This window comes from Perca flavescens, chromosome 21 (genome assembly GCF_004354835.1).
Source record: "Perca flavescens isolate YP-PL-M2 chromosome 21, PFLA_1.0, whole genome shotgun sequence".
In the NCBI taxonomy this organism is placed as follows: domain Eukaryota; kingdom Metazoa; phylum Chordata; class Actinopteri; order Perciformes; family Percidae; genus Perca; species Perca flavescens.
In genome coordinates this window covers 15,718,324-15,743,408 of record NC_041351.1, presented here as the reverse complement: position 1 = coordinate 15,743,408, position 25,085 = coordinate 15,718,324, and the positions used below count along the sequence as shown (strand labels likewise).

Here is a 25,085-nt window from a genome sequence, read left to right as displayed (position 1 = left end):
TGACCTTGTACATTTGCCCAATGACCACAATGACTCATATTTGTACTTCATGTGAATTACATTGCATGTCATTTAGCTGATGCTTTTATCCAAAGTGACTTCCAATTAAGGGCTTTTAACCTTGAAGGTACAAACTCCAGACAACAAGAAGTAAGTGCAATTACAGTGCATTAGCTTTAAATTAGCCAAACTACAAAGAACCAAACAAAAGTGCAACTGTACGGTTTGTTTGTTTTATTAACCAAGGTGGAGAGGAAATAGATGTGTTTTTAGCCTGCGGCAGAATGTGTAGGCTTTCGGCCGTAGAACTGGAATAGCTACTTCTGTCAGTCATTTCAGTAGAAACTGTGGGAACAACTGCTTAAAAGGTTTTCTTTGTCTCTCCTCAGACCTTCCTTCTGTTAGACTTGCTGCAGTACTTTCACACGCCAACAACATTCCTCTCACTCTTTACTGTGACGTGGAGAGTTTCTACCCAGAGGAAGTATCTGTGTCTTGGCTTCAAAACAGCACAGTCCTCCCTCAGCCCCCCGCCACTGAGCTGAACCCAGATGGGACTTACAGAACCAGGCACTATTATACTTTGAGCCCTGAGCAGAGGGAGCAAGGTGGGAAGGTGGAATGTACAGTAAACCAACCTGGGGTAGTGCACCCTGTCAGTGGCTCAGCGTACCTCGAGAAACTGGACCCTCAAGGTATATATTTGACAAGACTTTAGTAGAACGGAGACATATATTTTTTTTCAATATATTTTTTCACTTTGAATGATGGTTTGACGTACTGTACAATCCCCTGAAACTAGAGGCTTGGAACAAAGTCTGAGAACTACAAAGAACAAAACAAAAAAACCTGGCGGCCTAATAACCACACAATTGTTTGCAACTATTTTGTTCTGTTCTTGATACTGGCACGGTTTACAATTTTCTCACTCTGTTTCCTCATAGCTGAGGCTCCAGTGTTGACTAAATCAGCCAAAGCATCTGTGGCTTTGATGTGTATATCTCTGGTACTGGTCGTCCTGCTCTGCTTTGGCGTTTCTTGGAGAAGAAGGGATGGTGAGTCAAAGGACAGTAGTAGATGCCACTGTAACCCCTTAAATAAAGCAAAGTCTATAGGAGACCCTCAATATGGCCATAGCATGGAGAGAGATGGGGTTTTTTTTTACTTGCCGTTGTGGCCTTTGGTGGCTTAGAGAGGAAAAAAGTCTTGAGTTCTTCACAAAACAAAGGAAAATATTAAAGAAATGATATAACTGAAATTAACATACTTTGAGGTAACAGAATCATCTTCTGACTGCTCAAATGTATCTTTGGACTCCATGTGGGGGTCCTTACCGCCATGTTGGGAAAATACCAGGAAAATGCAACAATGCCTCTGTCCTTAATTCAAGTAACTCCGAACTAGCATATGCATATCACATTTCCAAAATACTACCATGTTAGACTGGAAGCACATAGACGCAATGGGTTTCAGGAGCAACTGGTTTAGCAGGGTATGAGGAATGCATGCTGTGGATTGAAATGCACAATTGTACGGAGGAGGATTAGGCCACGTGAAAAAATGTATTTGAGTTCTGAGTTTAAAGTCAGAATTCTGACTTTAAACTTTTAAAGTCAGAATTCTGAAGTCAGAATTCTGACTTTAAACTCAGAACTCAAATACTTGTAAATCTTTTCACATGTGGTCCTAATCCTCTTCCGTAAAATTGTGATTGTTGACAGCAAATCCTGTAATTATTGAAGAACAGCTGCCTCCCCAGCTCCTATTTTCTCTTACTGACTTATTTATCTCCATTCTTTTTCCCCTCACTCAGAGAAAAAGAAGTCTCTGAATGTATCAGGGATCATTCTCCCTCCACGTGTGATTGTTGGTCAAAAGGGCAGGGTGACAATGAGCATTGAGGGCCAGAGGGTGGACCGAGTCCAGACAGCATGGTTTCTCAATGACACCCCTATCTCTGACACTTCACTCACAGGTAGGAGCAAGTAACCAGCGACTACTGGGGAATACTTCTTTGACCCTGTCTGACACAGTTTGGCAGAATTCTAGAGATCACAAAGTGTGTTAACCTGACTCTGCCAGATGGATTGCTTCGCATTTGCTCAGCATATCCACCTGGGAACTTTCCGTTGGAGAACTTTTGGGAAGGGGCGAAAATACTGGTTAGCTGATTGGATAAACCATCTGTCTATCACCACCTATGTTGGTGATAGACATGCCAAATCAACCAATCAGATCAAACTCTTGCCGAAACAAGTCGGGAGAAGAGCAAAAACATCTTTTCCTCCAAGAAAAACGTCCAGTGCCTTTTTTTTGCTCTGATTTCAATAAAGGAATACTTTCTAATTTGGATAAGAATTGCGCGATAGCTACGCTCATCTTATCCGTGGAAGCTGCTATGTTGTTTAGACTGAACAGTCACTTCTCGTTGCGTCACACCTAAACCCGCCTCAAAACCAACACTGATTGGTCGGTCATTTGGCGAACGGCTCCAAATTTTCTCTATCTCAAGATGCCAGACTGATCTGCGAGTAGAAAACTGAAGCTTGCGAGATCAGGATGGTCTCACAAGGCTAAAAGTGTGTAGCCTATGTATGATTACTGTCACACGGTGTGGGAAAAGATCATTTTCCCAACCTTAGTAATAGTAATATTAGTTCAACATTTTGGGAAATACGCTTGTTCGCTGTCTTTCCGAGTGAAATGGCGATGATCAATACCACTCACATGCCTGTGCGGTAAATATGAAGATACTGTCAGCAGCTAAATCGACAGCTCACTAATACACCTTTTTTTTTTTTAAATCTTATTTGTTGAATCAGTGCAAAAAACAATGCAGGAAACAACACACAGGTTTTATGTTGGAGTTATGAGACTATATTTTTTATATTGGCCGTGGACTGTAACTTCGTGGTGTTGTGTTGTCAACCATGAGGTTGCCATACAACCAGATGAGACGGATTAAACAAAACTGGTACAACCTGTTTCATTAGTGCGCTTTTTTGAGCCCACTCTCAATCAAAAGCATACAAATAACACAGGTTTACACTTTGAGAATACGTGCAATGTGTACGCCAAAGTAAAATTGTGCGTACAGTAGATACGTGGAGCGCTCCAATTACAGTAATGGAGACCGCTGCGTTTGGGACGCGGGACCGCGTGTGGCAATTTTCAGCCTTTTTTCAGCCTTTTTTGTTAAGCCGTGTATTAGCGTGTTTTAGTGGTTATGTGCCGTGTTTTTGTGACTTTCTTATGTTTTGTTTTTTTTGTTAAGCCTTCCCCAATGTTTCTTCCCTAAACCCAACCGTTTATTAGCGTGTTTTTGTGACTTTTTTGTTACTAAAGCCTTTCTCTGCATTCTTTTCCTAAACCCAACCATTTTTTCTTTTTTTGTGTGTGTGATGCTATTCTCGCGATAACACACAACATGGCGACGCGAGCCTAGTGCATATAAAACGCACCGGTCTTCCTTACTGTAATTGGAGCGCTCCACGTATCTACTGTACGCACAATTTTACTTTGGCGTACACATTGCACGTTTGTAAACCCGTGTTATTTGTATGCTTTTGAGTGAGACCGGGTTGGCTTTTTTAGACATGCTGGTATGTGGAGTTTTTTAACCTTTGGAGAAAGCCAGGCTACCTGTTTCCCCGTTTCCAGTATTTATGCTAAGCTACCTGGTGGCTGTCCAACTATTTTTTTTAAAGCTACCTAATGAAAAATAAAAGGGGAAAACAGGATCTTAAAGGGTTATTGAATAGAAGAAACAAAAAATGTGTTTGGATTCATGTCTAAATAATATATTAAAGTGAATAATGTCACATGAAATGTATTGCAACTACTCCTTTAACATACCATGTTTTCTCTTTTACACTTAATTCTGCTAACAATGTACAACCTTACACATATAGGAACCTCCAAAACTAACTTTAACTGCCTCTATAACCCCCTAACCACCATCCATCTGCCCTATGGTCTAACTCTCACCTCCCCAGCATCAGAGAAAGGCCCTCTGCTCCCCTCCAGAGGCGAGACGGGTTACTACAAGCTGCACACTCTGGGGCCGCTGTACTCATCTGGAAGTGGCACTCAACAGCTGATATCCTCACTCACCTTCATCCCCCAGATTTCAATCCACAAGGGGGCGGTGTTTAAGTGTCAGGTGTCCTACATGGGCAAAGATAAGATCGTGGTGGAGAGGGTGTCAGAGAAGTTTACAATCTTGTGTAAGAAATTTTTTTTTACTTATTTACTTGGCCTCTGCTTTTCTATGATTTCCACAATTTATGGAATGGACATTTCTGTAAACTTTGTCTTTTAGCTGCTCCAGAAGTATCAGAAATCCAGCTGGCAGAGACACCAGGTGACTCTGGTAAGGTAAACAGTTTATCCATGTGTTGTAGTTCAGTACATGTAAAACAGTCCTGGTTGTGAGAGGCTACATCCCTGCAATCTCTGTCATCCAGATGTCATCAGCATGACTGTCCAGGCATCACATTTCCATCCGGACGTCATTACCTTCCGCTGGTTCTGCCAGGGGAGTGAGCTGAGCCCTGTCGCCTCCCAGGCCTCGTCCTCCCCTAGACCCAATTCTGAAGGAGTCTTTTCAGCCTTCAGCCAGTGTAAACTGCCTCGGAGTGAACTGGAAAAGGGAGGCACGAAAGTGTGGGTCAGTGTCCACCACATCGCCCTGAAGCAGCCAGTTACCCGTGAGACCAGAGGTAAGAGAGTGGAAGAAATGGCATAAAATGTATGATACAGTTAAAAAATTAAAGCTTAGGGTGCCCGGATAGCTCAGTTGGTAGAGCAGGCGGCCATATATAGAGGAGGTTTACTCCTCGACACAGTGGGCCCGGGGTTCGACTCCAACCTGCAGCCCTTTGCTGCATGTCATTCCCCCCCCTCTCTCTCCCCTTTCCTTTTTTCAGCTGTCCTGTCAATAAAGGCCTGAAAATGCCCAAAAAATAATCTTTGAAAAATTAAAGCTTAAATCTCCACTTCATCCCAAATAGGGTTCATCAAGAGGCCGTGTGTGTCCGAAATCGTTGGCTCCACTTCTTCCCCAGAGAAGACTTTGATCCTTGGATGTGAAATCACAGATTTCTACCCCCCGAACGTATCAGTCACCTGGCTGAAGCTCAGGGGGGGAGAGCAAGATGACCGAGAGGAGGAGGTGATAGTGGGAGGAGAGATGTGGGGCCCCATACAGACTCAGCCCAGACTCTACAGGGCCACAGCCACTCTGAAGAGAAGGCCAACAAATAAGGAGAAAAAGGAGAGAGGAGGAGGGATTATTTGTAGAGTCGAGCACTGTTCCCTACACGAGCCTATTGAGAAACACTGGAGAAATGTTGACGTTGGTATGAATTTTTATAGGCACTTTTACTGTCAACAACTTTGAATGTTATCCTTATCTAAACTCATCAGGAAAAAAAACTGCTTTTATTCTTTTTCATTCACTTACACTTTCCGTTTGTATTCCCTTAGTTGCTCCCTCCATTCCTCCATTGATCTCGGTCTGTTGGAGCAGTGAAGGGGTTGGTGTGTTCTCTCTCATGTTGAAGGGAGGTCACCCTAAGGTGAAATTACTCTGGGCAGCGGGAGGACCCACTCTTTCACCACTGGTATCCAACGAGACAGAGGAGATAGGAGATGACGGACAGAGGGAGCTGAAAAGCGTGTGCGCCCTGGAGAGGTCCACAAGCCTGCCAAGTCAGACCAACAAACAGCTGGAGAGATTGAAGAATGGACATGCAATAAGTACTTGTCATTACTGTATTTTTTTTTTTCCAAAAGTTTGTAGTACAAAAATCTCAAATCAACATGAATTTACTCTACAGGTGGAGAACTCCAGCCTGTGAAAACAGTTGCGTAACGTCTTCTGTGGCTCTGGAGGAGCTTACTTTAAGTCTAGGAAAATAACCTCGGTGATGTCATCTGGGTTATTTTAAGCTTGGGTTCGAAGTCAACCAGTTTTTAATCGGAAGCCTGTGCTACAAACAGGGGCAGTTGGTATTTACTTGATAGGGAGCATCTGAGGAAACATGCTGTTTCTGTTGCATTATGGGAAGTGTAGGAGCCAGCATGTATACTATATATTGAAGCTTGAACCATAATAATATTAGAATATTCCAAAGTCTGCTGTATTGATTTTTACCATTCTTTTGTTGATCTGTCTCTATTTTTTATTGAAGGGCAATACTAAATCTCTGTAATAGCCCTTTAAAATGTTTCAGGAAAGTAGATTTGTTTGATTCAGTACTCATACTTTCTCCTCAGTGGGTGGGCAAACTCGATTTTCAATATGAAGTCTAAAAAACATTGCATTATAAGTGGAAACTTAACGGACGTGCACTGCTGCACACCCATCACTGTGGCCACTGTGATGCATGGAGGAGGGGTATAATATGCAGAAAGCACAATTCAAATTACATTGTGCAAACTGGCCAATACAGTATTCATATTTTCTCTGACTTAAAGATTTAGATTTTATTTCTGTACACAACAGAAACCCTGTGAGCGTTGGTGCTGTCTTCAAATTTTAAAACTGTTGTTACATTATAGAAACAAAAGCTGCCGTCACAGACCCCGACGCTGAAGGAATAGAATACATTGATGAAAAAGTGGATGAAGAGAATAACAACATTGACAGGGACGAGGAAACCAAGTCAGAAGTGGATGAGGACAGTGTCAAAGAAAGAGAGCAAGGCCCAGGAGCACTGCACATCAACAGAATCAACTTGACGAAGGGTCCCAGAGGAAATGAGAGAGCACGTTTGAGAGTCTGCGTGGAGATCACACACCCTGCACTCAAGCTTCCTGTTTATCGAACCTGGACAGGTAAGTCGCTACAAACAACAAACCTACAGTACATGTACACGCACACATTACTGAGTCTACATCATGAAGTATTCTAACTAAAACCAGAAAACAAGACTGGTTGATTGACAGATTACCAATCTGATAACTGTCATTTTGTTAAGAAAAAAGTAACCGTCAACAGGAAGTTTGTTCAAGTTGAGTTTTTTAACGTGATCTTGTGTCCTCTCTTTCAGAGCCCAATGAGGAAATCTCATCTTCAACATTAAAGCCCTGATGTGTGCAAGAGTGCCTTTCGATCTCATATATCCCATATATCAAATATATATCTCTATAACTTTAAATATGAAGTAGTATTTTTAAGGATATCCAACTGTCTTTGATGTAGTTTTGCTTTGTCTTTATTTATTATCTTATATTCTTAATCTGTCCCTGTTACTTTTTTTCTAACTTCATGATTTTTACAAATGGTATTTTTGTACAAAGAATTTTGCAATAATAATCCACTTCTGTGGATTTTTTAAAAATCAGCTTTGGAAAATAAAATCTAAATACATTTTTTTTGGAGAGATGTTTCTTTACATTTTGTTTTGGTCTGTGAAAATGAGTCAACAGGCAAAGTTCCGTGTTCCGATATCTGTTGTTGGTCAACCTCTGAAATAAGTTCTCATTTTAAAATACACTTCTGGTTTTTTTCTGTTGCACTCTGACCACAGGAATATCACATCACTGTGCTGAGAAGAGGAGGTGCTGCGTGGTTGATGTTTAGTTTAGAACTTCCTCCTCTCCGATTATTCAGCAAACATACCATGGCTGTCGACAACTAGAAACATGTTGTAAAATACAGTTTTCATTCCTTGTACATAAATTTAGGTTAATCTATAATGTTTCACCTACAATTCAAGCAACTTCTATACATGTTGAATACATTATACATTTACCATACTAGCACACACTTACTGTATATGTTTGCTATTCATTTCATGTAGTAGGCTACATGACCAATACAAACTGAATACAGCTACTCAACTATAATAAATATGCAGTTTATAGTTAATATTCAAGATAAGTGACCTACTGAATATCATTTGATACAAATTATAGGCCAAATAACTTAATAATTATGATTTCATGACAGGGAGGGCTGAATAAAAATATTAGAAACATCTAAACATTAAAATATTCACAAAGATAGAATCTTTTTAATTGTAGACCTTAAAGCGAGCCGATGTAACTTTTGCAAAAGAATGGCATTAATGGTAAATATTTAAAGTGTACTTTTCAAAAGAGTACTCCTCTGATTTAGCATTGAACCTCCATAACAGTGACCATGAGGACCACAATCAATGCACCAGAACCACAGATGGTCTCTTTTTTTTTTTTTTTTTTTTTCTTTTTCCTTGTCGTTCTTATTAAAGACATTATCAGATGTTGCACAGCTCTGTCTGTCTCTGGTTTTATACAACTTTTCCCCCAGTAGTAGTAGCATTACCCCACACCTGCAACAGATTCTTGACAGATGTACAGAATGTTCGACTACTGTGAAGTGTAACCGTATAGCACAAGTAGAGAAGAGTATAGAGAGACACAACTACTTGACTCCGTAATGTCAACAACAGCAATATATATATAATGAGTAAGTTTGCTAATGTAAGCTCAAATTAGCCACCATGAGCTGGTCATACCAGACCAAGTACAGTTCTGGCGGCAAAACCCCTATTGAACTCTAAAATGCTGTGTTTCAATATTTATGCATTCAACTTTTCATTTGTTCAAGAATGTAGGCCTATTATTTTTACTTTGAAAATCTGCTTCAAGCAAGCCAATCATTAGAATTAAATTGCCGTGGGTGGAATATTTCTGATTTGAACATCAGGAAACCAAATGCAAGCCTGCATTGTTATGTTCAGTTTGGGTAAAAGGGACTTCATATTTAAGAATGTTGGCATACATTTAGGATCTGCTTGTTTATTTAGGGAAGCGTGTCCTAATTACAGTCATAAAGACATGTTCTCAGCTCAGGAGTTACTGGTTTTTCTCCACCATGATTGTTACTAATGTTACCAATCTGAATTATAAAACACCGGACGACCAGAGTTATTTATAAAAATAAAAATTTAAAAAGAGAGCGTGACACAACTCCGAAACCATCTCACTTTTTGTGGCCTGACAGAAGGTCTGCGCACATCCGCAAACTCTGCAACACGTAGGCTTGATGCGCCACCGACTCGGCTGAGTTTAATCACCCTCTTCTCTTCCTCTTAATAATGATACACCGGACATATGTCTGTATAAGGAACTGAACCGCGGCTAGCAGCGGAGGTCTTCAAACCTGCTTGCGTTCGCATGGAAGCTTGCTGTCGAGTTTTAAACTGCCAGGTGGGTTTAATTAGTCAACGGGGTCCCATCCAGAGGACATTCAATCCGAGGGTCAACAAGGACGAAGTCTGAAGATGGACCCCGAGAGTGCCTTCACCAGGGTGGAGAGGACTTTCTGGACAGCTTGGGTGAGCTGCTGCATCATCTAAAAAAATAAATAAATAAACGTGTGATGAGATGAGATCTTTTTTTTTAAAGTTAGAAGCAGTGAAATGCGGATGGAAAGTCTCCCTTTCCTCTCTCTCTCTCTCTCTCTCTCTCTCTCTCTCTCTCTCTCTCTCAATAAAGAGAGATTAATAAATCGTCAGTACTGAGCCACAACTATACTTTTTTTATCATGCTTTTTTTTTTACTCTTCTGTTATTTCCGTTATTTCATTATAGCCTAGGCTACTTTAAAACATAAATAAAAAATAAATAAATACAAAACTTCCCTGGACTGAAAGAACACTGTAATTTGGTACCAATTTTAGGGACAATAGTTAAGTTGAATTATTTTTCATATATGTTGATTTGCAAACTTGCCTGTAGACAGTAGCTTGCATTACCGGTAGTTTATTGCATTTGTGGGAAATTTATTCTTTTGGTGGTTTAGCAATTTAACACCATCTGCATTATGCCTATAATTAGTGCCAATAATAATTAGTCCTGTATAGGATTTTCAGATGGAATTATTAGGAATTTATGGACCTGTAAAATAAAACATTACTTTTTTCCCCCACAGCCACAAGAGCATTAGTGAGTTACTGATATTGGACGATAAGTCCTGTACTGGCTCGCACACAGTGTTTCACTAGGCTCTTTTAACAGTATAGACATTATCACTTGTGTTAATAGGAAAAGCACAGGTGTAACTAAGAACATTTATGTTGTCTGTATCACATTTAGTGGTTTGAGTTTCATGTTGCAGGCTGGCTCACTTGGAAGGCTTCCTGGGATGCTTAAAGCTGCTACAGTGTTTTTATAGTAACAATTGATCAAATGATTATGTTTAATGTGAAAGGTGTTTGTTGCATTAAAGAACCAGATAATTATTACCCAACTCTGCAGTTGCCCTCAGCTCGAAGGAGCATTTTATAGCTTCTTTCAGCTCATTGTTTTGGTTTTACAACCACAACTTTGAGTCCAGGCTAGTCTATATCAATGCAATTGCTCCGTTGCCGACAAAAATTCCACCGGATTTCACTCATTTAAGCCGGATCTGTTGCCTTGGGCTTCCTTTGTGTTGGCATTTTAAACTATGGTCGATTTATGAGGACTGGCTAACCTTTTCTCAGATCTCTGCAAGGTAAATCCAGACAGCTAGCTAGACTTTCTGTCCAATCTGAGTTTTCTGTTGCACGACTAAAACAACCTTTGAACGTACACACGTTCCACCAAAACAAGTTCTTCCCGAGGCTATTTTGCAGCGGCACTGTGACTCCGCTCAGCGCTTAGCACTCCCCAGGACCATTGTGATTGGTTTAAAGAAATGGCAATAGAACAGAGTGCAGACTTATGTATCTTATTACATAAAACTTATTTTATCTTCTTTACTCTGTATGCGTATGTATTTATGTGCGTATATATGTATGCCTGTACGTGCGTACGTACGTATGTATGTATGTGTATGGATGTGTATGTGTATATAGGTGTATATCTTTATTTTTTTTTACTCTATGCTGCTATTTGGAGAGGATTGCTCCAACAGAATTTCGTTGTATCGCATACAATGACAATAAAGATCTATCTATCTATCTAAAAAGCCAGATAGAGATTAGATTTGGAGGAGAGCAAAAGACAGCTAAAAGGAAAGTAAATATTGATTCATCAGGTCGCTTGAAACACAACACCAAAAAAACACTAATGTTTCAAAGGTGCTGAATGGGGTTAGGGCTCTGTGCAGGCCACACAAGATCTGCCACACCAAACTCAGAAAACCAGGTATGGACTTTGTGTATGTCATGTTGAAACAGGAAAGGGCCCTTCAACCAAACTGTTGCTGCAAAGCTGGAACGAGACTATTGTGTAACTAGCCTTAAGATTTCTTTTTCAGTAAAACTAAGGGGCTTATCCCAAACCATAAAACACAGCGTCAGGCCAAAAGTATAGAAAGATATATGAACAAGCGTGGTTTTAAACTAAGACAACAAATGCATAATGGAGAAAAAGATTGAAGAACCAAATTTCAAAATGTTAATGCTTTTTAGTCAATTACATAAGTCTCCCTTTCTTTCTCTCCATCTTGTTCTTAGTACTATATAACCGGAGCTGTGAACAGATTCATCAGGCCAGAGCCCGCTGACATCGCCAGCAATGACATACAGCCCATCCAGGGATCTGCGGTTCACAGTGAGCCCGTTAACTCTGGTGATGCAGATGTTGATGTTGGCGGAAGGGGGATCGATGAGGAACAGCCTCTTGCGACAGCCTCTCTGCTTAGCTCATCTCGGCCACTTGTTGCCGGGGAACTTTGCGCCACAGACATCGACTTAAGGCCTGATGAAGAAAGCGTGCAGTACACAGTCCAGCCGAACAGAATCAGCGAGAGCAAAGCAACTGAGGAAGGTGAGGGCACAAGAGAGGAACAGTTTGCCCGAGTGATAAATGACGATGCTGGGCTGCTGGTTGCAAAGGAAGACAAACAAGAAGACAAACCAGAAAAAAACGGAGATCGGAAATTGCCCAGTCAAGATGAGACGCCGGAGAATGAAGAACATACGAACACCAGGTCAAAAAGACTTACAGGTGATGCAATTTGTGAAGACATGGAGGAAAGTGGAAGAAATGCTGGTGCTGATGAGGTGTCAATGACAGTGGATGAACATCAAAAAATGGACAAAACCATCCCAGTGAAGGAAGAAGACGATAAAATGGAGCTTGAACATAAACAAGATTTGGTGGCGGAAGACATTGAGGTAGAATTGTGCACAATAAAAGATTTGAGTGTAAAAGAAGAGGATAACATGCACATTGAAGAGGCAAAGTTGCAGAGGAATGAGACAGATACAGCGGTGACGCATGAGGAAGCAGAATACAGGGATAGTGTGCAACAGCTGATGAAGTCTGATGAAGCAGCAAAACAAGTTGAAAATCAGCTGTCAGTCTGTAAAGAGTTGTCAGACGACGGCAGAGATTTCAAGGGAGACCCAGGCTTTACTTCACTGCATGTTGAATTGCAAACGACCTACGACAAAAGTGGCATTGTGCCTGAGGAGGAGGTAATTGTTGTCGAGCAAGAGCGTGTGATGACTCATAGAAGTGGAAGAGGTGTGAAAGAGGAGGATGAGAGCGTACTGGATGACGGTGCTGTCATTGAGGAAGAAAATATGAATGAGACCGCAAACAACCAGACAACAGATGAAGGGCCAGAGCAGGAAGACGACATCGGAACAGTTACAGAAGACAGACAAGAAGAAGACAATTTTTCTGAACTTGAAGTAGTCACACAGAATGCTAAAACAGAGCCACACACAGCTGAATTTGCAGATGGAGAACAAGAGGATGTGGCTAAGGACGCCGAAGTGCAAACTACAACAAGAGAGGCTGATGATGTTGAGACAGAAAGTCATGGCACCGTGATCGAAGAAAAGTCTGATGTGACAACGGCTCACATTTGTGTAGAGGAGAGGCTTTCCAGTGAAGTCCGTAACAAAGAAAATAGCATGGAAATAGGATGTACAACCACCTCAGCTACGGAAAAATCTGAAGGCGAGACTAGACAGGAAATGACTGAAAAGCTTAAAAATATTCCCCATGGGATATGTGAAGGCCGGTTTGTTGTTTCGCAAGAGCTAAACTCTCCAACATGTGAGGAAACACAAGAGGGAGTTCCTGAATACAACAATGAGCCTGGGCCAGAGGAAAATACAACACAAAGGTTCCTGGAAGAAGGAGATTGCGAGGAAATCCAGGGCAGCCAATTACCAGAAGAGGTGGAGAGCAAAGAGCCGGAGAACCTTCAAAACAGTGACTTTAGCACCGGAGCTGACTATTTACTGGTGAGGGAGCATATGGAAGAGAAACGAGAAAGCCCACGAGATATAACGGGTAGCTTTGAAGCTGGATTGCCACACGAAACAGAGAAACCACTTGTTGAAGTAGTAATTCAAGAATCAGGACATTTACTTGCGGAAGAGGAAGGAGAATTACTGGTCGACTTAATGAAGACGGGGATTGAACACTTGAAATTTGAGTCAGACGTCGGCTTACCAGACGAGAGCGACAAGGCACAAGATAGGCCTGAAGGGCTTTTGGTTGAATTTGAAATAGACAAAGAGCTACATGATTCCAAAGCTGATGCTGCTGGAAATGGCAGTGAGACGCCAGGAGCTGTAACAGCAGAGGAAGAGGTTGGATTTGCTGATGAAACTTTGCTTGAGGTCAAAGAACAGAAGATGACAGAGACTAGCTTCTTTCAGGAAGAGGTAGATGCTATAGACTCAGAGCAAAACAGCACCATGACTCCTAGTTCACTAGAAGACATTATTAAATCTGGACTCCTGAAACAGTCGGCTGAGACTGAGCCTGAATTACTTGAAGATGTAGAAATGCAAGATGTAGAAATGCAAGATGCAGGGATAGATATGGAAGAAACAGGTAATGGAGTGGAGGAGGATGCAGGAGAAGATGAAAAGCAGAACAAAAATGAGTTGGAGTTTTTACATCTGCAGGTAGCAGGATTGGCTGAATCTGAATCGTATAGACCAGTTGAGTCACTGCAGATGGAAAATCAATTATCAGACGAAGCACTTGAGATAAGCAATGAGGAGGGTTTAACTGAAGCAGCAGGTGAATCAAAGACAGCCGAGTCCAAACGGAGAGATTTGACTTTATCAACAGAAGAAGTGGCAAAGCATGTGACAGAATTGGAGGGGAGTTGTGCCGAAGAAACAGTTTGCTCAATCATTGGCCATCAGGATGTGATCGATGAAGAAATCCTCGATTTGTGGATGCAGACGGTGTTGTCGGAGGACACTGGTGGAATAAAACACCAAGAAGAGCCAGAGCCTGGACACCAAATGGAGCCATCGAATCAGGAACAAGATGAAATAGCATCAGTGCAGACAGAGAAGGAGAAAGAGCAGCTTTTAGAGTTAAATTCAAGGGAATCTGAGTTAGTGAGTGACACAGAAATGTCTTCATCAACAGTAGAGTCTGGATTTTTGGACCAGTCTCTCAGTGAATGGGGCATACAAAACAGTGAAACTCAGCTACTGAAAACAAGCAGCACTGTGTCATTTCCAGGCATATATGACATGTTGGCTAATGTGTCCGAATCAGCAAACATCTCTGAATTGTCTCCACAACAATTTAACTCTGGATCTCCAGATAAATTGATGGAGAAAGCAGCTGAGACAGCGCAGTCATATCTGAAAGAGGAGGATTTAATCACTGAGAGAGGATTTCACCCTGATACAGGAGTCACATCACCAGAGGCTAGACATCTGAATCAGGAGTCGGATAAATCACAAGAAAAAACAGAAGAAGTGCAGACTAAGACTGGATCACAGAAAGAGGTTGATGCTGAGGTAACTGATTGGACAGACTCTAAAGAAGCAGAGTTTAAGCCAATGACAGAAATGAGCACTCTATTCAAAGTTGAGAAAACAAATGCTGAAGATGAGCCTCTTGAGATAACTTTGTCTGACTCTCTAGATCAAATCAAACCCACTGAATCAGGACCATCTAGAAGCATATTAGAGGCTTCGTTCAAGGAGGAAATAGTTTTGACGGAATCTGGTTTACAAAGCGACACCTGCACTGAATCCAAGAGCAAGATGCCCTCCCTGGACAAACCACAACCCGGATGGTCAGAAGATATTGCTGAATCATTACCTGGGCTAAACAGGGCGGAGGTGGCAGAACAGCCAACGACAAAGTCTAAAGATCAGATAGAGGTATTATTTCTAAAATAACATATTTGACCATTAAAACGTCTTATTTAATCAGAATCAGACAGCCTTCATAAACTACAGACATGGTGTGATTTGAGCTGTTTTTGTCATTGCAGGTGGACACCGTTGCGCTTGACTTTACTGTGCAAAGGTCACGAATTTCTGTTAAAAATCCTCGTGTAAGGCCACCCAAAGATCCCCGCTCCCTTCTACATAAGCCCTCAGTGGATCCCACACCCTCTTCACATGTGTCAGCCAAAGCCCCTGCAGGTGTGCCTCTGAGAGGATTGGGCATTGGAATCAAACTGCCTGGTAGGTCACTTCCAACACATGGAAAGCCACTACCTTGAGTCTTTTATGTCCAGTTATATTTCATGATCTGTAAATAATTTCACACATCTTTGTCTTTTAGGGCTTGGTGCAGGTTTTCCTGTTTTAAAAAAGACACAACGGGTAGTGAGCGATGAATGTAGTCCAGAAACCCTCTCACAGGTATTATTAATAATCTCTGAATACCACTTTTGTCTTGTTGAGGCATACACCGTACATTATTAAAATGTCGCAATATCAACAGGAGACAAAACCAGAGGAGAAGAGTGACGCTCCCAAACAGGATGAGGCACAACCTAAACCTAAGTGGATGACACCAAGACATCCAGGGTAAAATAATAAATACAAAACATCTCAGAGTATTGACATTTGTAATATTAAGCACAAAAGTGCCATATTGTGTTCAGACATTTTCTGATTCTTAGTTTTCTCGTGTGTCCCTAGATTTGGAAATCCACTGATGTCCGAGCTGAAGACCAAACTGAAGAAAACCACAAAAGAGTGAGAAGGAGATTAATTGTAATGCTGTGTATGATTATTTGAATATAATATAGAAATGGCTTTACTTTGGTGTATTTATCAAACTGAATACGTGGATGTAATGTTGTTGTGTCACTTATTTGTCCTATGTTTTGTAATAAAGCTTAACTAAAAACGGAATGGTACCTTTTTTTATACAAAGTGCAAGAAGTGGTGGCTTTGCTGAGTTTAAGCACACACAATCATCATAGCTTCAAATCTCTTCAGGGGGCAAAGGGACAAACTATTGAAGTCCACAGTTGAAACACTGCTGTGATGGAAGTGTTGATGGAAGACCTGAAACCACAGACAGTTTGGATGTGCTCAGCCACCTGGACACAGTGGTGGAAGAAGTATTCAGATCTTTTACTTAAGTAAAAGTATATAACCATACTGTAAAAAAAATACTCTGGTACAAGTAAAATTCCTGCATAAATTATTTTTTACTTCAGTAAAAGTATGTAAGTATCATAAAGTAAAAGTACTCAATGCAGAAAAATCCCCACATTTTAGAAAGTGGAAACGATCGAAACAGGCTAATAATAATTTCAGGTGTAGTACAAGTAGGCTACCTCAAATTTGTTCTTAGTTACAGTACTTGAGTAAATGTACTTAGTTACATTCCACCACTGCCTGCGCGTGTTTCTATCAAAGCGATTTATTGTGCACCAGTCAAGAATTAGGGATAATTACACTGAACTAAAAGCGATACAGTAGATGGCAGCATCGAATGGCCATCACTCGCTCTTAAACTCATGAAGAAGAAGTCCTCAGCTATGATTGGTTGGAATTATCCAGTTTGAGGAAGGCTGTTGTTTGAACCAAAACGGCGCTCCGGGCTCCAGGGGTCTCTGAACTGTTTCTGACTGACACAGGTTATGGTCAAGAGAACAGCTAGGTGAGTCAAAAAGTTCTTTCTGCTCTACCGACAAATATTACCAACCCCTCACCCCTCGTAACGTTATATGCCTCCAGCATAACGTCACTAACGATGATGTTACCGTAACGTTAGCGGTTAACGTTAACCCTCTCAAGAATTAGCTAGCTAGGGCTGCAACAACTTATCTGTTTTCTCTACGTTTTATATAGATCACTGTTGCCTGGCTCCTAGTAACGTTACAGCTATTTTAAAGCTAACCTTTATAAAGTTAACTCCCGACCGGCTACTTTGATCCATAACAAAACGGAGAGAAAACTGACGGAAAGTTTTAACGTTATATCTGCCAGTGACGTTTGTTTTTGAATAAACCTGTAACCGTGTGTCTGTCCGACACAAATCTGCCAGAGACGATTAAACGGATAAGTTAACGCCGCTTTTTAGCTCAAATGAGGCCAGACAGGAGTAATGTTAACATTATAGCGTAACGTTGCAGACTTGAAATAGTTCATGCCATTAGTCAGAGACAGTCTAACCGATTCGGTCCATTTTTTTTTTTTTCTTCCTGTTGTTTGATGTAATTTCCGGCAGATTTTAACTGCCATGTTGCGTATGTTACCTGCGGCGTCCTATCTATGGCGGCGTCCGCGACCCTTCTCTGATTGCTAAAGTTGCAATGTTATTTTATCTAGCCTAGTTAACATAAGTTTTCTGCCAACTAAACTGAAAGTTTCTTGATAATGCACATTGTTTGATATGATCATAATGTGTGGCCAGTTAAATAACAAGTGTTTAACACTATGTCCCCACACTGTGGTCATCAGTTGGCTTTATTTTATAATTTTAAAAATTACATTTTTGATTAGCATTTTTTTTGTACCAACTATGCTATTTTTAGTTATTTTTAATCTGTACATAAAAAAACGTTAAAAAATTATGCCTAACATAATCCACTAGTGAAGCCATTTCAATCTCAGAGTTGGCAATAATTGTGATATTGGCCCAATGAAAGTTTACATAATGTGGAAGTCCAAATGTTTTTGTGTTAATTAAATCCTTTAATCCACAGTGTGCGGCCACAGAGATTCTGAGAGGACACCTGAGGAGAAAAATGAGTTCTTGGAAATCATTAGGGGGCCTGAATGCTTCTGTGGACTGGATCGGTGAGGAATGCTTGCCAGAAATTACCCTCCTTGATGACACATGTAATTCAACTCTTCCTAACGGCATGTCTGCCACACCTGTAACAGCTGGGTCCGTGAAAAGCAGGTTTACCTCTCGCCAGCCCTCGCACTTTTGTTCCTCCCCCAATTTAAAAGCCACTGCTCAAATACCTTGCCCTCAGAAAAAGACTCTGGATCTTCTACAATCTAATGTGAGCAGTCCCAAAGCGGACAGTTTTGATACTGAACCTTCTAAACACAATGGCACAAAAGATGTGTCAGAAACAAGCTCAATTAACCATGCCGGCACTGAAGATAACTATTCTGAAGTCCACTCTCCTGAACTGTCAAGACACAATAGGACAACAGAGATTATTGACATTGATGCTCCTGAGCAATGGCTTGATGTCCGATACTTCCCGGATATTACTCTGCTTGATGTTACACGTGATTCAGAGATAACGCAAGACAGGGATTTGTCCTTCATAGCGGTTACACCGGATATTAAACCAGTGGATAGTTTGAAAAACAACATCCCACCCTCAGAGTTGAGTGGACAAATTGTGGCAGAATCTGGCAAAGTGAACACAAATCGAAGTGAAGAATTGTCAAGTACTTTTACTGGCAATGTCATCCACAATACAAGCTCCTTTAGTGGACAATCTGATAAGAGTGTGAGGGAAAACATAAAGCAAACTTCCTTGGAAGCAACTTGGGATATTTCTAAAGGCAATGTTTTGGAAAACAGTCAGCCTTCGTTGGAGCCCAGTGAACCAAACATGGTGAAGATTCAAACATCCGCTGAGGAAGTACTCGGTACCCCTCCTGCTAATTTTACTCACGACATAACCTCCTCGAGTGACCTGTCTGTTCATTGTGCTCCATCGCAGTTCTCTACTTCTGATATGCAGTGCAACACTAGTTCAAATGATGTCCCCTCTGAGCTTCATGTTGAACCTGTGGTGACTTCTAATACTGTGGAAGCTAACAGTGAAGAGCTATTTACCAGCCATGACGCTGAGTTGACCAGCAAGGTTCCGCAACCAAGCCCAAAAACAGCTGGGTCTGTGAACAGCACTCTTACCTCTCTCCAGCTCTCCCAGTTGAGTTCCTCAACCAATTTAAACACAACTACTCAAATACCCGTGCCTCAAAATAACACGCTGGATCTTCCCTCGTCTAATGTAAACGGTCCCGAAGCGGGGAATGAGGCTACAGATCAGGATACTTCGGTCTCTAAGAATATCACAGAAAATTCCCTGATTATGACTCAAAATCGTTCAGCTGAAAAGGCAAGTGGTTCATGTGATATGCAGAATGCCACTTTTGATAGACGTTCCCTTCAAAAATCCAGTGGCAATACTGTTTTAGGGGACGCTGGTGATGCAACCTTTTGCCTCCAAAACATTTCCGATACTAAATCTACTAAGCAGAACAGCACAATAACTTTGTCAGGAAAGAGCGTCCTCCAAAACACTTTCGATACTAAATCTACTAAGCAGAACGGCACAATAACTTTGTCAGAAAAGGACAGTCATCAGAACACTTTCGACCAGCCCTCTCCTCTTAACGTCTGTAATGCAACAAGTAGCCCTAAAGAAAACCATTCTGAAGTCCAGCCTCCTGGACTATCAACACATAATGGGACAATTGATAGCACAGACCCTATTCCCAACATAGTTCAGACCCCTGAGAGCACATTTGAAGCTAATCCAGCTGTAGAAGTGGCTTTTAGAGTTGGCCGACGTGAGACTAAGGATCATTCCCAATCAGCTCTGTCTTTGACAGATGGTCTTTCCCTCACTTTGGGCCATCAAAGCATGGATACGGAGAGCATCAAAGCAAAGCCATTCAATTGGGATGATCCCCTAGATTTGAGGGCAGACTCTCTGATCACTTCAACACCGATGACTGACTGTAAAATTGCAAACTTAAACATTCAACGAGAGGAGGGCAAAGCTATAGGGGCACAGAAAAAGCTGTATGGGGATGGTCCCAGTAAGCCAGATGCTCAGATGCCATCAGAAATTCCATCAAACATCATCTGTGACCGAAAAACATTCCTCAGGCAACCAGCTTCTAAATCTCTTTTGCCTCCCCCGAAAACTGCCTCCCAGTTGTTGAGACAAAAGTTACCCTCGGCACTTCCTGGCAGGTTTAAGGCAGCGACATCTACCCTGCCTGTGACAAGACGACGAACCCAAGCCGAAGCTTTGAGAAATACTGCTGCTTCGGATACAGCCCAGGTGGTAAGATCTGAATGTCCTTTCGTAATCCACCAAGTGTACAAAATGTTGGCAGCACATTCTGCTTAATGAAATGGATTAAATGAAGTCAGTTGAGCTTGTCAGTTTCATCTGTTAAATCCATTTTGTTTTCATGACTGAGACCTGACAACTCAACACAAACATTGACTGCGTGTATTGATGCCAGTCTGATCTCATCTGTTTTTGTGTATTTAAGACAACCGCAAGATCCAGCTTCTACAAGTTGCGTGCTTCAACAACAGGTAGGCAGTGTATATTCTGTTTTTAGATTGCATTTTTATTCTTCACAAATGTTGAGGGTAAATTATTAAAAGTGTGAATAAGAATTGTAAGCAGTGCACTTTTAATGTAGGGTGACCAAAATGTCGTCTTTTGCCCCGACATGTCCACTTTTTACGTACTGTGGGGGGGGGGTTATAAATTCATGAAAATGTCCAGTTTTCACTGTTTTTCATGGGAGCAGTAAGTGTGTAATTAAATTGGCTGGCGCTTTGCACACAATACTACAGTACTTTGTTGCGTGACGTAATTCCTGAGAGGCTGCCCTGTGGGCACATACACAGGGGAGCGGAGCAGACAGCGGAGCAGCATTGCACACAAAATGCCGAAGCTTCGTGTGCAGCTTCGCAGTTGAACTGCAAAAAAAATAAATTCCCACGTACCATCCCGGTCAGGACAAGTGGGAGGCGGAGTGCACAGTGTGCAAAGCTGGCACATATGTTTCAGTGTCTAATAAAGGTGCTGGAGATCTCAAAGCTCACATGGTACTGAAAAAAGTGTGTTTTTTTTTTGTTGGACCGGGAAAAATAAAACTTATTTTTCTTATTACATTGAAAAGGTATTAAGAGATATTTTGTTGAAGCTGGAATTTCTAACACAGAAGAGGTCATATTTAGAACATTATTTGAAAAGAGCTATTTTGTTACAGGTTATTACAGATTTTATTTTATTACAGAAGTTATTTTTGTACCATTTGAGGTATAATAAAGCATGTTCATTAACCTCTGAGAAGCCTGTCTGAATTTATTTTTTGGGGGGGGGCGAGTCAAAATATGGTCACCCTACTCTAATGTCAAATTTTTTAAATTTTCATGCATTTATCAGACAAAAGCTTTATATTTTTTTTTAACATGGCATACAGTTTAGTGCTCTCTGAAAATTAGATGAGTTTGATAGTAGTCACTGTCCGCATTGTCTCCCTTCTGTGCTGATGTTAGGCGCCAAGCAGCCCAACATGGGCCTGCAGAGATCACAGGAGAGCGGCGTACCGACAGGCTGCAGAGCTGCAACGGGTCTCAGGCTGCCATCGGCGAGAAGCAACGCATCAGCTTCTTCAAGCACAAACAAACTCTGTGGGCCTACAGGTACTCATAAATCGTTCAGACGGTATTTTGACTGTTGATTCTGATATTTAGTTACAAATATGAAAACAAATGTACATACATTTGATAGTACAGAGTTTAAGTTGTGTCTTGCTCTATGTAGGTATGGAATTCCTATAAAGTTGTATTTCTGAGTCCCAATGATAAACAAAAGAAACACAAAGTACCAAAATTCAACTAATATATATTTTCAACTTGCTCAAATTCAACAGGCCAAATACTTATTTATTTATTTATTTTCTCCCCATTTACTCACAAACAGCAGCTAACCCTGTGACGAAGCAACCCTTAAATGGAGGTGAAGCTTTGCCAAAGGCAAAGAGAAAGAGAATGGGTAAAAACTTTTTTTTTTTTTTTTTTTTTTTTTTTTAAGCATTTTAAAGACTTTCCATACTTAGTATTTTGTGCTAAAGCCAACTGAAAAGACATATGGTGTTCAAAAATAAAAGGGCAGTGTGTTGGAATAAGGGTAAATCTATTGGCAGAAATGAATATAATAATCATAATTATGTTCTCTGAAACTAAGAACTGTTTTTTTTCCATTAGATTAGAATGACCCCTTCATATCAGGCCCCCAGGAAGGGCTTTGAAGCCAATTTGACATAGCGGCCAAACTGTGGAATTACAACTTCTTTGTCCACCACGTGATGCCATGGGGGCCAAAAACACTTTTCCCCTAGAGACTTTTTTTTTTTTTTTTTTTTTTTTTGTGTGTGTGTTTTGGTGAAAGAAAAGTTTGTTAATCAGTGGATACATTTTTATAGAGCGTCGCAACCCCCGCAAAATGACTCGTTTTATTTTCAGAATTTCATCTATTCTGTCCGATAACATTGGGAAAATCTAGAGACTCACGGTTAAAACATTTAATCCCCATTCAAGTTAGCGGAGTGCTAAACCGGAAGTATTGTTTGCGGGGGTCGCTGCGCCTCCGGAACTCAGCGCAGACGCGCCCGGTGGAAAACTGGTAAAACCAGATAGTGATGTAATTTGTGTTGCTGGAGGGTTTTATGGTCTAGTGAGTTCGGTAACCTGGATTTTCTGCATTTTTGTGGGTTACTTAACTATTCTTTATCACGTGCTTTTAGATGCTGCAGTGCCAGCCATTACTGCTGCTGAAATCTCAACATCTTGCGATGGTGTTAGCAGAGCCAAAGCCCCGAAACAGCCTGGGGCCAACCATGGAGCTCTGCAAGCTAAACCCAAAGGCCATGGTAAGCTGGGGCGTTGCTGAAATGGTAAAATGGAAAGCTGAGGCCGCGAAGGTCTTTTAAGACTAATTTAATCAAACCTCTGATGTGAGGTGTCTACTTGATAAGTCAAATAACCTATTTGGTATATTATCTAATGTTTTTTTTTTTTTTAAGGCTCCATGTACAGGTGACCATCTGCATATTAAGACATTGTAGTTATGTCCATTTTTAGCTTCTTTATTTCTTTTCCTGTATCATACACATATCTTGTTGTCCTGACATTGCAATTAATCAGATGTTTTGTGAAGCTCTTACTATCATGAGTCACTTATCCAAGTCTAATATACAGAAAATAAAAAGGGGATGAAGAACTATTTGACAGACCTTGTCCTCAGTAAATGTAATATTCAAATTGTATTTCAGGTTGTGCCAACTGCGTTCTGCTTGAACAGCAACTCAAAACACAATCGGTAGAACTAAGGAGCCTGAGAGAAGGTATGTTATTATGGTTTTATGACTCGTTACTGTGGTTTTCTCTTAATAAAGTTTATTGCAAATGACTCGGAAAACAACCTGCTGCAATGTTCTGGAATTAATGAAATATCTTAATAAATAGCTTTAGTGTTCCAAAAATCCCACCTTCTCGTTTTGGTGTTTCTTTGGTCTCGGCTCATAATTGTGTCTAGATCCCTGTTTCAACTTATTTTCTCCCATGTTTTACAATTGTGTAATTATTGCAACTTTCCTTTTTTCCAGAGCTGCTGAAGAAAGGGAGGAAGAAGGATAATGATGTGTAACCATTAAACAATGTAAAGGTAAATTCCTTTTGCTTTTGTCGTTTGATTAAATCCTGTCATGTGGATACTCGTAGATAATGTTTTCCTCTTTGCTTGTTCACAGATCAGAAAGGTGGATACCAGCAGAATAAGGGAGGCTACAATCGAGGTGGTTACAGAAATCAAAACCACCAAAGAAACTACTGAGCTTGTTGAATGTGGTTTTCAGTCTCGCCCGCTGAACTGGTCTTCATTCCATAACAACAACCTGAATTTCTGACACTTGGCTGTGTGCTGTTCTACTTTAATTGATTTAAAAGTTGAAATTTATTGCAGTACAAGCCCTTCCCAAAGCTACTGCATACTGTGCTTTTTCAGTACAGCCAACTTCTTTGGATGTTTTTAAGGTTATTATTACCAATATAAAATTTGTATAATAAAGGCTTTGCTGTGTGACTGGCTTGTGGTAGTACAGTCGGGTAACTTTTATTTTATTATTGTTGATTTATACTTCAATAAACAATTACAACAATGAAACCATACATTTTGCGTTCCTACTGTCTTTTTATTTATTTCAATATAAATTCAATTTAGACAAAGTTAAAGCATAACATTTTGGCAAGTCTCAAGTTGCAAAAAACACAGCTGGGTATCCTGAAATGGGTTTTCCATAACCTTAATATGTCATTGTGTATACTGAGATCAATGCTTACCTACAGACCCAACAGTTCTGAGTTCAAGCCCATAACACAAACAAGGTGACCATCTCATATCTAATCTGGCGTTGTGCTGTGCACACCCTTCGTGTTTTAGAAGTGTCTCTGCATCGACACACCTGTCTGAAATGATCAGCTCATAAATTTGTGTCGAGCTTAACATGCCACTGTGTTCTCTGGCATTATGCTTTGGGGAATTGGAGACACAGGTTTTTTTTAGAGGAGCTGTAGCTCAACAAGGTTAATACTGCTTTTCAGAGTGGGAGGTTCGGAGTTCAAATCCACTACGTACCAATGCCACACCAACCCTTACTTAAACATTAGGCCTGTTCCTTGGGCTTTGCCATTTTTTTTCCTCTATCCACTGCCTTTTTCTTTTCCTGCTCAAAATGCTCTGCCCCAACCATCGCTGCAGAGCAGCTATAATTGTTTATTGTTTCCAAATAAATTATAAAAAGTATCTTTCTTACTTGTTCATGAGCTAATTATGATAGTTACAATTTGGGTGGAATAAACCTTTAAAACGAATTTCTAGGACCCAAGCTTTTATTAAAAAAAAAAAACTTAAAAACTATAAGTACTGGGAAAAACTACTTGTTTTTGGGTGAAATAAATAGATGGGGTGGCAGTAGCTCAGCCCATAGAGAGTTGGGTTGGGAACTAGACGGTTGTTGGTTCAAGTCCCTGTATGTGTGAGTGTGGACTGCTAACTGGCACTGAGCAGGGCATCCCCACCCAACCACATTGACATCTGTGCATGTATAGGAGGACCTGTGTGTGTGAAAAAAACGT

General features: G+C 40.8%; 3 protein-coding genes across 7 annotated transcripts in view; all 3 read left to right on the top strand.

Moving 5' to 3' along the window:
- The window catches only part of si:ch211-180a12.2 (uncharacterized), a 62,551-nt gene extending 55,269 nt beyond the window's left edge, over positions 1-7,282 (top strand). For all 3 annotated transcript variants that reach the window (XM_028566917.1, XM_028566916.1, XM_028566918.1), the window contains 10 exons: positions 390-695; positions 945-1,055; positions 1,814-1,975; positions 3,996-4,226; positions 4,322-4,372; positions 4,467-4,721; positions 5,013-5,360; positions 5,488-5,760; positions 6,565-6,840; positions 7,056-7,282. In XM_028566917.1, coding sequence (XP_028422718.1) covers positions 390-695; positions 945-1,055; positions 1,814-1,975; positions 3,996-4,226; positions 4,322-4,372; positions 4,467-4,721; positions 5,013-5,360; positions 5,488-5,760; positions 6,565-6,840; positions 7,056-7,096 — 2,054 coding nt within the window. In that variant the 3' untranslated portion in view covers positions 7,097-7,282. The remainder of the gene's footprint in view (positions 1-389; positions 696-944; positions 1,056-1,813; positions 1,976-3,995; positions 4,227-4,321; positions 4,373-4,466; positions 4,722-5,012; positions 5,361-5,487; positions 5,761-6,564; positions 6,841-7,055) is intronic.
- Positions 7,283-9,034: 1,752 nt separating this feature from the next.
- si:ch211-136m16.8 (enolase-phosphatase E1) lies at positions 9,035-16,020 on the top strand. The gene is made up of 6 exons (XM_028566915.1): positions 9,035-9,326; positions 11,432-15,076; positions 15,190-15,385; positions 15,486-15,565; positions 15,648-15,733; positions 15,848-16,020. Exons 1-6 carry the CDS (start codon positions 9,273-9,275, stop codon positions 15,906-15,908), a joined length of 4,122 nt encoding a protein of 1,373 aa, XP_028422716.1. The 5' UTR covers positions 9,035-9,272; the 3' UTR covers positions 15,909-16,020.
- A 620-nt stretch (positions 16,021-16,640) lies between these two features.
- LOC114547943 (uncharacterized) lies at positions 16,641-24,119 on the top strand. Of its 3 annotated transcripts, XM_028567494.1 has the most exons (9): positions 16,641-16,820; positions 17,869-17,962; positions 20,426-20,471; positions 21,447-21,593; positions 21,874-21,945; positions 22,697-22,822; positions 23,225-23,296; positions 23,558-23,616; positions 23,702-24,119. In XM_028567494.1, the coding sequence occupies exons 2-8, from the start codon at positions 17,942-17,944 to the stop codon at positions 23,596-23,598; spliced, it is 525 nt and encodes a 174-aa protein (XP_028423295.1). In that variant the 5' UTR covers positions 16,641-16,820; positions 17,869-17,941; the 3' UTR covers positions 23,599-23,616; positions 23,702-24,119. The 3 variants fall into 3 exon arrangements, with proteins under 3 accessions (XP_028423295.1, XP_028423294.1, XP_028423293.1); XM_028567493.1 differs by lacking the exon at positions 16,641-16,820 and having other exon boundaries at positions 17,875-20,211; positions 21,877-21,945; XM_028567492.1 differs by lacking the exon at positions 16,641-16,820 and having other exon boundaries at positions 17,875-20,211.
- The last annotated feature ends 966 nt before the right edge of the window (positions 24,120-25,085 follow it).

Bases quoted from the DNA above. Each gene is read 5' to 3' on its own strand.
- si:ch211-136m16.8 (XM_028566915.1), top strand. From the start codon at position 9,273: ATGGACCCCGAGAGTGCCTTCACCAGGGTGGAGAGGACTTTCTGGACA. The intron at 15,077-15,189 runs GTATTATTTCTA...TTGTCATTGCAG, and splicing joins AGTCTAAAGATCAGATAGAG to GTGGACACCGTTGCGCTTGA. The intron at 15,566-15,647 runs GTATTATTAATA...CAATATCAACAG, and splicing joins GTCCAGAAACCCTCTCACAG to GAGACAAAACCAGAGGAGAA.
- LOC114547943 (XM_028567492.1), top strand. From the start codon at position 17,911: ATGAGTTCTTGGAAATCATTAGGGGGCCTGAATGCTTCTGTGGACTGG. The intron at 21,594-21,873 runs GTACTCATAAAT...ACTCACAAACAG, and splicing joins CAAACTCTGTGGGCCTACAG to CAGCTAACCCTGTGACGAAG. The intron at 23,297-23,557 runs GTATGTTATTAT...CCTTTTTTCCAG, and splicing joins ACTAAGGAGCCTGAGAGAAG to AGCTGCTGAAGAAAGGGAGG.